Here is a 13326-nt window from a genome sequence, read left to right on the forward strand (position 1 = left end):
AAAAAGTGCAATTACAGAGTGCAAAAACAAGCAAAGAGAAAAATACACCATCTTACATTTAACATCATCCAATTTGAACAATGTTTTAGATATAGTTATCCTTTAGTTAAAACATTAAAATGTACTCCAGAAACACTGTTTATACAAGTTATAACTCCCATTTCTCCCATATGAGTAAGAATAGAAAATATCAGAAAACAATGAGCAGCAAATTAAACACATTTGTTTCTCAAAATCTGCAGAATGACATTGAAGCAATAATGACAATATGGATCAGTTATGAGTTTTAAGTACTGCATTATTGAGTTTAGCAGAAATTAGACACTAGCATCATGTATTTGCTGCAGAAAAATGGATACCAGATGACAGTTGAATTTAATTAGCTCCCTTCTCAAGGACTCAAAAATAAAAACTCTGCATTAGGGCATAGTCATATATCAGAGCACCACATTCTTTTCTCCCATTGCTCTAACTCTTGGCAAATAGATGAGAGAAAAAAAATAACTAAGAGAACTGTTGAGTTTCTATATCAAAAAAGTATAATATATTACATAAATCTGAATTTCAAAGCTAAATCTTTAGTATCAATCATAGAACTTTATGTCTTGTTTATAGAGCACGTCTGCTGGATTTTTGTGTGGCCTTGATGAGAAAGTATAAATTATGCATTTATGCATTTGAGTTTGCCATTATTCTCAACATGTTAGATATACATACCCTATACATATATATATATATATATATATATATATATATATATATAACAGTTTAAATGCTGCACATACTTATGTATAACCCTGCTGGTATTTAAAATACCAGTAGCATAGCTTCCAGCCTTACAACAATCCACAAGCCACCACAGTATGACAAACTGACAGATGAGTGTGGATATACACAAACACACTTATATGTGGTGAAAAATCTGTACAATAATGAATATAGTCCAATTATGAGCCAAAATTTTCCCTTATCTGTGGAAAAAATGAGCTTGTAGCAATTATTTTTTTGTGTTTGTTCATCATCGTCCTCATTAAAATGACTTTTTACTTATTTTTACTCATAAAAAGCAATATATGTCACATCTTTTATTATTAAATATGCATTTATAAACAAAGAGTTAACTCTTATAGGGAATAGTTGCTTAAGAATTCTTAAATAAAGATCAGATCAGACAAAACTACTAGCTCTTAGCTATGTAACAAACTGAAAAGCTTAAGATGAACAATATGACTCCACTTTTGTAAATAAAATAAATGGATTATAGTAAAGTACTCAGTCAATACATTTTCTTTGAAATAGTCAAGATCACTGAAAATAGGAAGACTTCCTTTACATACAATAGGTGCTCAATAAGTATGTGTAGCATTTAAAATGTTCTTACACAACATATTTGACCCCAGCTTTATTACAAAAATATCCTTTTAGAGCCCATTGATTTTTATAGTATTTCTGTTTCTTTGATCTTGTTTTCTAAGTTTTATTTTACATACAGGTTGATAAGACAACAAATCATTGTAATTCTATGATTGACTGAGCTCAACAAGTGTATGCATGTGTAGAATGTGTGTTTCTGTACATATATATGTATATATATATATTCTGTTTCCCTACTAGTAAGAGACCAGACCTGTACTTTGGATGAGAGTCATGTGAACACACAGGAAACATCATGAATGGATGAAAATGGAAGTAAATGTGGGCACCTGCATGGCACTCCAGAGGTCAGCCGTCATTCATTATCTTTATTGCCCTAGCACATGCCAGGAGAAAGAACAGGCCCTCCCTCACCTGGTATGTCATCCAGAGAGACTCTCTCCAAAGCTATATCATTCAATGAGGCAGCCTGTCATGTGATCAGGAGGTGGTGACAGCCATGACTGGTTTTGCAGTTGCCCAAAGAACACTTATTAATTCACTGAGACATGTGGACTAAGAGCACAGAAGAAACCTTAGTCTCTTCCAAAATATAAGCAAACAGTGGAAAACAACGACCCTGTTTTCATCTCAGCCTTTATCAGAAGGTATGCTAAGTCTCTACACTTCAAAAGCTTTCAATTTGCTCATTTGGGAAAAAAGATGTTATGATTTATTTTTTCACTATTTTTCTACTCTCTGCATGAGGACATCATTTTAAATATACAATTTCTGAGCTGATTTTAAATTAATATTCTCATGGATAGAAAATGAAAGAACTGGATTTCCATCCATTACAGAACAATTATCCCAAGTATATTTAAAAATAATTTTTATTAGTCCATCAAATTTTGGAGTGTGACTTAATTTTAGAATTTTCCAGCAAAGTTCCTATGAAAATAAGTTCTCTACAAAGAAGCACAAAATTTGGTTTCAATTGTGGATATTTTTCTAATTGTCTCATGAGCAACAGTTATCTCACATAAAAATGTGGTATAAAATAAACAAACAAAAAAGAAAGATTGTGAAACTATAAAATACCCAGTATTTACATAAAAGATATTATAAAATTAAGTTTTCCAATCCATTTTAAGAGAACAGGAGTTGTGGGTTGGAATAGAAAACTACACCCTTCCCTTCTGGACGGACAGGTATTGAGTCATTGCTGAGGATGGTAGTGGAGGGAACTTGGCCTTCCTTGATGTCTTAGTGTTATTGTCATTTGTCATTAAGTCAGCTCTAAGTCATGACAACCTTTTGTAGAACAGAACAAAGCACTGCCTGGTCCTGTGCCAGCTCTATGATTCCCTCACTTTCTTTGTTTCAAATGTGTAGTGTTCAGCACATGCCCTGTGCTTGCCTCTCTGCAATACTCATTGCGTTCTTTTTCTAGTGCATGATGCAGTGGTGCCAAGAAATACATCAAACCATGAAATAGTCAAACCAATTATTATTGTCTTGAGGAGTAGCAGACGTATGTTTATTAAATTGGTTTGACTATATACTTAGGTTTAGAGAAATCTGTCATTTGCTGACATTTCTGGAGCAATGACTTGTGCATTGCTCAGTCCTGAGCAAAAATTACTGTGAAGCAGGCATACAACTTTTGAAGTTTTCAATAAAGTATTTATCCCAGGAACTTGTTTTTTACAAAAATATCAACTTTCTTTCTACATTAAATAATTTTTATACACTATACATTAGCATATAGTCTGTCAAAATAAAAGAAAAATTTAAAAAATACATTTCTAAGTATAATAAAAATATACCACTGTTGACCTGATAGATGATCCAACATAAATATCATTGATAAAGTAGGAGTATTCAAATTAGCCAGGCTTGTTGTGTATCACTGCCCATAAGCTTGATGGCACCATTCAGACTTGTGGCAGTACTGGATCCCCTGAGGCCACCCTTTCATATTCTTTCTTTGGTTCTTTGCTTTTTCGGTGTCTGTACCTAGAAACATTCAGAAATTAAACTATTAATACTGTTTTAAATAAAAGCAAGATGTAATAACTAAAAAAGCAGATATATGGATTCACAAGATACATTAGCATAATGTTCTCATAATGACAACGGTGAATAGGTTTAGGTCAGATAAGAAATAAAAAGAAGGGAGATAGATATGGCTGGCTAGGATATGGCATAGTGCTTAAGCCCTTGGCTGCTAACCAAAAGGTCAGCTGTTCGAACTCACCAGCTGCTCCACAGAAGAAAGATAAGACAGTTTGCTTCCATAAAGAACACTTGGGAACCCTATGGTACAATTCTACTCTGTCCTATAGGGTCTTTATGAGCTGGAATTGACCTAGTTGCAGTGGGTTTCAGGTTTGGGGGGGATATATATGGTCGATAGTCAAGAAATATAGGAAAGAAATGTTGAAACACAGTTAAAGGAACTTTTTGACTGCAGGACTTCTCAGAGATTTTAACATGAAAACAAATACTGTGAAGTTTACACGAATGATACGCAACTACACTTAAGCTTGGGTTTTTCTTTTCGTGTCCTTTGTTTTCTCTCTCTTCTTTTCTCTTTTTCTACACTCTCCATTCTGTTACTATTTAAGGAACTACTGTCTTGATTACACTATATTAGGAAACACTACATTACTGTTTTCTGCCAATCACTTTAATATAATGCTATCAGTAATCAAAATTAAAATAGGTAATATTTATTGGGCCCTGGCAATGTTCTAAGTGGTATGCATGTGTTACTCAATTTATTTCCATTTTACAGATGAAGAAAGTGAAGAATAAATGGGATAAGTAATCCTCCCAAGATTTCACAGCTGGGATTTAAACACAAATTTGTCAAAACTCAAAATGCTCATTGCTACCATTTCTTAAGCTATGTTCCCAATATTTTTAATTTAGTTTTTGGCTGTGAGGAAATTGCATATTGCCTATACTTCTGTTCTGCTGCTTTCAACAATATGACCTGAAGTATATCAATGTACCGTCTGGGTCTCAGTTTCCCCATCTACAATGGAAAGGATTGTATTCCAACACCTTTCAAGAATATTTCAGTTTTAATTACATCTAATTCATGATTATCTAACTAATTAGGAAGGCGTTATTATTTGATTAATGTTTAGACTCAAACACGAGCATCTTATAATAGCAGCACATGTTCAGACATTCAAAAGTAGAAATGCACTACTTCCAGTGAGAAAAAAAAAAAAAAAGATTCAAATCTACACTGAATAATTTGCACCAGTTTCAAAATAAGAAGGATTTCATGGAGACATTTAAAGGCAACTGTGTTTAACTAATTATACTTTGTTTCCATACTCTAGTCCACCCCTAAGAGATTGCCAGTCTAATATGTCAGTAGTTTCAATTCCACTCTATTTTTTTTTTTTTTCCAGTTATTAGCATAGTGACACGATTGCACATGAGGATGGGAGATGACTGTGAGGGGTATGGCATTAACCATTTTTAAAAAGTAAATTTTATAATCGTCTACGATTTTTGTTATGGTGTGCCACGGAGTCGATTCCAATTCATAGCAACCATATAGAACAGAGTAGAACTGCCGCATAGGATTTCGATGGCTGAATTTATATGGAAGCCAACTACCATGTTTTTGTCCCAGAGAGTGGCTGGTGGGTTCAAACTTCTACTGTCTCAGTTAGCACCCAAGTGCTTAACCACTGAAACTCCAGGACTCTCTGCCTTAAATTTTAAGTTCTTGAACTCCCCAGGATTATTAATTTACAAAGACATGTTTTATGTAATATAAAATTTATTATTAGTTGCTATTGTGTCAGCTGCAGCTCAAGACAACCTTTTATATAACAGAATGAAATGTTGCCCAATACTGCACCACCTTCATGATTTTTGATATGTTTGAACCATTGTTGTGGCTATTGTGTCAATCCATCTCATCGAGGGTTTCTCTCATTTTTGATGACCTTCTGTTTTATCAAACACAATGTCCTTTCTAGGAATTAATCTTTCCAGCACTGTATTGGACAATGTCCCCTTCCTATCTATAAAGTTTTTACGGCTAATTTTTCTAAGTAGATCCCCAGGCCTTTCTTCCTGATCTGTCTTGGTCTGAAAGGTTGACTAAAACCTGTTCACTATAAACCCACCAGCCACTCCTCAGAAGGAAGGTTGGGCAATCCTACTTCCATAGTGATACTGCCTCAGAAACCCAAGGAGGGGTCGCTATGAGTCGGGGCCAACTCGACGGCACATAACAACAACAACATAGGTGATCTTGCCGGTATTTGAAATGAAGGTGGCATAGCTTTTCAGAGCAACATGCAAGCCACCACAGTATGACAAACTGATAGACAAGTGGTAGAATACAAAATTATACAGGTCTTAATAAATTAAACACAGGCAGCTAAATATAACATTAGCATCATGCCTATGGTTTACTTTCACATATACTATCATATTCAATACTAAATACAGTCCTATAATTAAAGAAGAGGAAACTTTTTAAATACTTGTTTTTCTAGAAGAAGGAATTGAGAGTACAAGTTTGAGCTGCATAAGGTTACACACACTATAAGTAATAGAACTAGTAACAGAATCAAATGCTGATATTCTGCCTCTAAGAATTCTTTGTAAATATTATGAGTGCAGATTCTATTTTTGTCCTAAATAACACTTTGTCCTTATTTGTACCCAATTTACAGATCTTTTTTTTTTGTGAAAGATGTATTGTGTGAAAGTAATTTACAGGCAGAGTGTAATAAAAAAAAAAAAACATTATCTTACCATCTGCAGAAGTAGTATATGGAACCTGCGACTATGACAAGAAAAAAGAAAATAAGAATCACAGTCAAAGCCACGTATTCTTTGCTTAAAGGTTGGTGGACGGTTAAAAAGAAATGTTCGCATCGGACACCAGTATATCCCACATCACACCTAAAGGAAAACGCAAGAGAAAGATTAATTATTTAGGGAAAAAAATCATGGTTATGAATTAGCTTTATGAGATTCACACTGCAATGCAAGAAATCAGCAAAGTCTACCAAAAGTCTAAGGATGAATTCAAAGAGTGACCTGAGGGCTGAGCCAACACCAGTAAAAGAGCTCCACACAGCACTCAGGCTACATACACTGTGGTCTTAAGAAGATCTGGTTCAGCTGCCAGCGTGGCTAACAAGCTACAATAATGTTTTGTAAGTTTCATAGGTTTGTGGTGTTTTTTGCCTAAATCAGTGGGATGAATTCTTCAACAATAGCCTAGGTAGTAGTCTAGTGAAAAGAGACATCAACGTGGTAGGGAGGTACTGGAAGTTCTCCCCCTCTCTGCATCCCTGAAGTATGTCTACAATTGAAAATTATTTGTTCTCGCATTTTAAACATTTAGTTAATAAAGTTCTTACTAGAGCTTTAAAACTGCTTTCTAACAGTCCAAGGAAGTATAGGAGACTTCAAAAGATAAAAGGGAAAGAAAACTACAGGTTTTCAAAAACTTTCTTTTTTTTTTTTTTTTTGAGGGAGGGGGGCATAGTACCTGCAGTAATGTTCACTCATGTCCACCAAGTAGATGCACTGTCCATGCAAACAGTAGCCATTCATGTCAGAGCCACACTTCGTTATTGACACCTGAGCAATCCGTGGATTGTTTTCTTTCTGAACTGTGAAGGAATGAAAAGTTGAATCTATTCTGTTCCCTCCTCTGAAGCATTAGTCACCCTTTCATAATGGTAACCACTGAGCTACTTTCAAGAAAGCAGGTCATATGCCAATCAATTGGGGAAGGTTTTCAGGAATACAAAGTCACTCAAGTTATCACACTCCCTGGACCAATAAGGAGTCCCTGGGTAGTGCAAATGGGAACTCTGTTGGAGTAGTGTCTAAGGCATTTGACTACTAACCAGAAGGCTGGCAGTTCAAACCCAAAAGCCACACCTCAGAAGGAAGGTTGGGCAATCTACTTCCGTAGTGATACTGCCTTGGAAACCCAAGGAGGGGTGGCTATGAATGGCATCTGACTCGAAGGCAGTGAGTTTGGGCAGTGCAAATGGTTAAGGAGCTCAGCAGCTAACTGAAAAGTTGGAGGTTCGAGTCCACTCAGAGGCACCCTGGGAGAAAGGCCTGGCAACCTATCTCCAAAACATCATCCATTTAAAACCCTATGGAGCACAGTTCTGCTCTGACACAAACAAGGTCCCCATGAGTTGGCACTAACTCCACAGCAACTGGTAAGACCAATAAATGAACCCCTGAACTCAAAGGAAAATGCCTAACAGACCCAACAAAACAAAATAAACCCCGAGGAATTTAATTCTCAACCGACACCTGTTATGAATAGAAGAAAAAAGTTTTAGGGCACACACAAAAAGTATTACACTCCAAAGTAGATATTCATTACTTTTCCACATCTAGTTTTAGCCAACCTCAAAATAATTCTGAAACTCTCACTCCAAAAGCAATTACAAGTGGAAACCATTAGTTAATTCAAGAGAGCTTAATTTTATGGTGATTTTTTAAACCACTAATATTTGTTTTGTTGTTTATTCCCAAATTTTTGAGGTTAACATTAAAGAAGTCAATCAATGTCTACAACATCTGTAGTAATAACACATGAACAGTATGAAGAAGGCAAACCCTGAGTTAGAGATGCCTCTGTCAGGCAAATGCAGCAGTGATTATAAGAAACCTCATTAGGAACTGTTGTAATCTACGTTTAAATTTTACTTTAGAATGTTTTAGCTACTAAAATATGAAGGATGCACGTGAAGTAACCAAAAAAATGGCATTTGATTATAATACTTTTGCTGAAATAACAACAAAAACAAACAAAGAAAAAAAGCAGGAGGAGGGAGTAGAAGGGGTAGACAAAACCTTCAAAGAGTCTAGTGAGGAAGAGACAAGGTGAAGTTGTTATGGAAAATATCCTAGTTCCTCAAGATAGCCTTTTATTCAGTAGCTCAATTAAATATGAAGCCAATCTTCCTCAGAACACATTTATAGTTCACTGGTGATCCTTGAAGGTGGTTCAAATCTACCCAGGGGTGCCTTAGAAGAAGAAGTCTACTTCTGAAAAATCACAGCCATCGAAAACCCAAGGGAGGAGTTTTGCTCTGAAACACATGGGGTCACCAAGAATTGGAATTGATTTGACAGCAACTCTTGCTTGCTTAGGGGTCCTTGAGGAAGAAAAGTCTGTGTCTTAGTTACCTCTATAGCCACTGTGCCTAACGATGATGTCTAGCTTGTATTAAGTACTCTATTTTTTGAACAAACAGTGTGACTGGGAAAAAAAGAAATTATTATTTCTTCTTATCAATAAAAAAAAAAAAGAGCACTGTACAAGTTTACATATTCCTGCCTTAGATCCAGCCCATCTGTGTGATATTGAAAGTTTGTGTCACAGCAAGACTCCAATGAATGGCCAAATGGAATCTCACTTTATTGGTTCTCTGTCTAAGATTGAATTTTTGTATATGCCTGGTCCATCTCCCACTAGTTTTTCCCTTACATAATTTCCCTAGTCCTCAATAGGAATGAGGGAGTTAAAAAAAAAAAAAAAACCTTCATTATTATCATGGCTAGTTTTCCCTTTTTCTTTTTTCAAGTGGCACGTATTAATGGGCATTGAGTTTATAGTGCTATATGCCTAAGGCACTTGACTGCTAACCAGAAGGTTGACAGTTCAAACCCACTAGCCACTCTTCAGAAGGAAGATTGGGCAATCTATTTTCATAGTGATACTGCTTCAGAAACCCAAGGAGCGGTCGCTATGAGTCAGAGACAACTTGACAACACATAACAACAACACAGTCCTTTGATACAACATTGACAAAATTGGGCTTACCTAAAGCTGTACAGTTATCATCAGATTCTCCTGGGATGCATGATGGGATCACAGTTGTACTTAGAACTGCTTGGAGAAGATGGAAACCTATTTGTGGAGGAAAATCAAATATATCATTAATATTTCCAGAAAAGAAACCTTGATCATATTTGTACATAGCTGCAGTATTTATAGATTTGCTTTTAATTGTTTGAAGGATTTAAATCCATCAAATCTGTAAGAGAAAAGAATTAATGGAAATGGATGTATAATAGTAAATAAACGAATCCCTAGTTCCTCAGTCCAAATATAAAAACATTGACATTATAGCCATAGTTACAAATTTGATCTTTTCTCAGTGCCTCGAAGTTATCTTTCTGAAGATCTGATTTTGCTGTTTTCCCTTAAATGATCAGTTCAGAGTGATATTCCAAGGCAGACTTCATCACAAAAAAATAAATAAATAAAAATCAAGTTCCACTCAAGGTAACAACTAAACAGAAAGTTCAACCTAAGATTCATTCATTAGTTGATTAAGGCCTAAGTTACTCTTTGTATCGTATTACACACTAAAATAGATTTTGATTAATAAAATGTAATCTAGGTAAAACCAGAATATCTTATCTGATATGAGAAGAAACGCACAAGCTCAATGAACCACATTGAGGTTGAGAATCCAGTTTCTGTAAACACACAGAGTCTGAGCAAGGTGTTTCATCACTTATCTCCAATGAAAAGATAAATGTTGAAAAACAGGCATCAGAATGACTCAAGTAGTTTCTGAATTACACAGAGAGCATGATAAGAAAAGTCTTTTTAATTGCACGCAAGTTTACATAAGAGAGTCTATCTTCTGTTTAAGAGTCCACTATGTGCACCTCAACTACTCTTTCCACTCCATATGAATTAAAAAAAAAAAAAAAAAAACTCACCGCTGTAGAACAAAAAAGGTAACTGTTATACACTAAATATTAAGAGTGGTGGTGGTGGTGGCAGTTGTAGTTAGCAGCAACCAATATTTCTTGAACACTTTATCAGGTGCCAAGCAAGGTTATATCTGCTTTGTCTGTATTAGTTCATTTAATTCTTTCATGATGTTTTAACTTCCCAGTGTCTTGACCTTTCCTACCTTACAGCGTTTTTGGGAAACAAACAAAATGGTCTTTTTCTGAAGTGTCTGACATACAAGAGGCTGTCCATAAAAATCCCTTAACACTCCATCTGTGTAATACTTCAGCTTCTCAAACTCACTGCCGTGGAGTCGGATCCGACTCATAGCGACCCCTCCTTGAGTTTCCGAGGCAGTATCTCTACGGAAGTAGATTGCCCAGTCTTCCTTCCGAGGAGTGGCTGATGAGTTTGAACAGCCAGCCTTCTGGTTAGCAGTCAAGTGCCTTAGGCACAATTTCTAGTCTCTAGTTTTAACAGTACGTGTGGGTAGTGCCCTCTACTGCCCTGTAACAAAATTATTTGTTTATTTGTAATTTACTATTTTAAAGGATTATTTAATTCACGTAATATAAAGATTTTATTTTATTTTATTTGCAATCAGAGGAGGCTGTGAAGCAGATTGTGTATTCTTTGGGTGCAAAAAAACTAAATTACACATCAGCATCATAGTTTATATTTTTATAATGGTTTAAATGCAGCACTTATAATACAATCTGAGTAACATTAAATGAAATGTCTTGTCAAAAATCACACATCTAATAGCCACTGGAGACAAGAATTAGGAATCTACTTTTGACATAAAGTCTGATAATCATTCAGTGATTTGAAGATACTACTTTCTTTCAAGGTTTACAACAATCTCCACCACAGTCCGTGTTTCTCCTGCAGTATAAATGCTGTTTGAGTCCCTCTTATATATATATACATATATAAAATCATCTTTCTTAAAAGACAAAGAAATGGCTAAATTCTTTATTTTATCTATCAATTGAACATAACTCAAAAAAGACTATTTTACATATAGCTTTTTTATAGATGAGCTATAGTCTCATCCAAGCCAGTTTTTTCTCTTTTCAATCAAATTTTGCCATGCATTTCAATACTGAATAATTAAACCCTTTAACTTATGCGAAAAACAGTTGTGGCCAGTCAGCTTTGACTCATAGCAACCCCATGTGTTGGTGTAGAATTGTTTCATGGGGTTTTCAATGGCTGAAATTTTCAAGGTAAATCACCAGGTCTCTCTTCCTAGGCACCTGTTGGTGGACTCAAGCCTTCAACCATTCAATTTGCAGCCCAGCATATTAACTGCTTGTAACACTCAAGGACTCCTTAACTTATATCATCTTCTCAAATACAAACTGAAGTAATAACCACATATTTTGCATCCTTGGTATTCTGGTTCCTCCATGCTTTTTCAGTTGAGGAAAGCTTTGAGGAAATATTATCAACTCTCCCACTAGAAAAGAATCAACCTTGATGAAAAAAACACATTTAAAGCTATGTGTCTATGCTTTACAGAAGCCAGAGTCAAGCCTCTTTCTGTTTGAAATCATTTAACTATTATAGAATCTAGGTAATTCTTTTGAGGTGTTTCTTCTTTGTCTTTTTGTTGTTGTTTAAATTTTTAGCGGTTATTGGATTTTCCACTGTTGGAAACTTGTCTTAGTTGTTCAGGCTACAGGTGAAATATTTGTCTTTGTTAATTAAAGAATGCTCACTCTAGGGCGTGCCTCCACAAAAACTGGGTTTTCTTTACCTGTGACTCTCCTTTGGACACAGTCCATCACTCAGGATGGTTTCTATGAGACTTGTTGCATTAATCCAGAAGCTGAGTATTTTACAGATGAAATTGCAAATAATTTTAAGTGTTCTTCTCAAAGTATTTAAACAGATGCATGGAGTCAATAGAACAGTAAAATTTGTTCTGAATTGTATTTCCATATGCACAGTTCGATTGCTTTAAAATCTTGGTTCTCAAGCTGCTCTCTACCTTGTCTCTGTCCCAGGCCCTTGCAAAAGGGTAGAGGAGTCACTGGAGGTGATCAGAAGATTGAAAAAGTCCACCATTGGAAGATTCTGATATCCACCACCCTATTTGTATTGCCTAAGGCATTTGACTGCTAACCAGAAGGTTGGCAGTTCAAATCCACCAGCCACTCTTCGGAAAGAAGATTGGGCAATCTACTTCCATAGTGATACCACCTTGGAAACCCAAGCTATGAGTTGGGTCCAACCTGAGGGCAGTGAGTTTGGTTTGCTTTTGGTTATTATCCTTAATCAGAACTCAGAATTATAAAGTCAGACAGAGATGGAATAGATGCTAAGGTCATATTCACACCTTCCCTTAATCTTTCCATCTTTGTGTGTCTTTAGTGTTATTTGAACATTTGAATGGTCTCTCTGCTCAAATCCAACTGCAAACATTATATCTGAGGTCTGTGCTATGACAATAATTCACTATGAACCAGAAGAATTTGGATAATGTCAATGTGTCAAAAAACAGAACTGGTAGCAAGTTCTACAACAGTAACTAAGATACAGAAGAATTCTGTGCAAGGCAATATGAGGGAGATTGACCTGTAAACTGAAAATTGACTTTTGGAACTTCTATTCCCATGTTGCCATAAAACTCACAATCCCTTTAGAGCCCATTATTTCTGACAAATTTTCAAATGGGCTTTAGGAATCTGAAGCTAACCTATTCATCTCTGTACCTTCACCTTTCAGAGGTTGTATTTCAGTGAAATCTCAAGTGTGCCAGCAGGAAGTGGTGCCTGTGACTCACAGGATACAAATCACCTCTTCCCTATGAGTCAGGGCCAAGCCTACACCCTTTACACAATGTTGGGGACAGCGCGTAGGAGAGGGTGCGTACCATCACCGGAATGGGGGTAGCACTAAATATCGTGGGCCCTGGGGCACTAAGAAGGGCTTGCCCAATAGTTAGACAGAATGCCAGGTGTAGAAAAAGTCTTTATTTATTGCACATAATATCTTTAGACCTTGCTTCTTAGTGGTCACAGTGAGGGGCTTATCTAGAAGGAGGTTGACACAGGGGATGCTGAGATTAGTCCTGGGCAGACCTAGCCAAATCAGCCAATCAATTGCAACTCTGAGGAATAAATAGTTCTCCTGGAAAACAACTAAGCAAATAAAAATGCCCCACAATAATATGAGATATGTTACAGAAT

At 36.0% G+C, this 13326-nt stretch overlaps 1 protein-coding gene across 1 annotated transcript; it reads right to left on the reverse strand.

Moving 5' to 3' along the window:
• Window positions 1-3290: 3290 nt before the first annotated feature.
• Window positions 3291-13013, reverse strand: EREG (epiregulin). Its single transcript, XM_007955486.1, has 5 exons — window positions 12974-13013; window positions 9203-9289; window positions 6896-7019; window positions 6151-6300; window positions 3291-3372 (listed from the first exon to the last, which is right to left on the reverse strand). The coding sequence occupies exons 1-5, from the start codon at window positions 13011-13013 to the stop codon at window positions 3291-3293; spliced, it is 483 nt and encodes a 160-aa protein (XP_007953677.1).
• Between the last annotated feature and the right edge of the window lie 313 nt (window positions 13014-13326).

The sequence above is a fragment of the Orycteropus afer genome, unplaced genomic scaffold, assembly GCF_000298275.1.
Source record: "Orycteropus afer afer isolate SDZICR_OR568_19922 unplaced genomic scaffold, OryAfe1.0 scaffold00505, whole genome shotgun sequence".
NCBI lineage: Eukaryota > Metazoa > Chordata > Mammalia > Tubulidentata > Orycteropodidae > Orycteropus > Orycteropus afer.

Bases quoted from the DNA above. Each gene is read 5' to 3' on its own strand.
- EREG (XM_007955486.1), bottom strand. From the start codon at position 13,013: ATGGTACGCACCCTCTCCTACGCGCTGTCCCCAACATTGT. The intron at 6,301-6,895 runs GTACTATGCCCC...GTTTTCCTTTAG, and splicing joins ATGAGTGAACATTACTGCAG to GTGTGATGTGGGATATACTG. The intron at 3,373-6,150 runs GTAAGATAATGT...GAATGTTTCTAG, and splicing joins ATATACTACTTCTGCAGATG to GTACAGACACCGAAAAAGCA.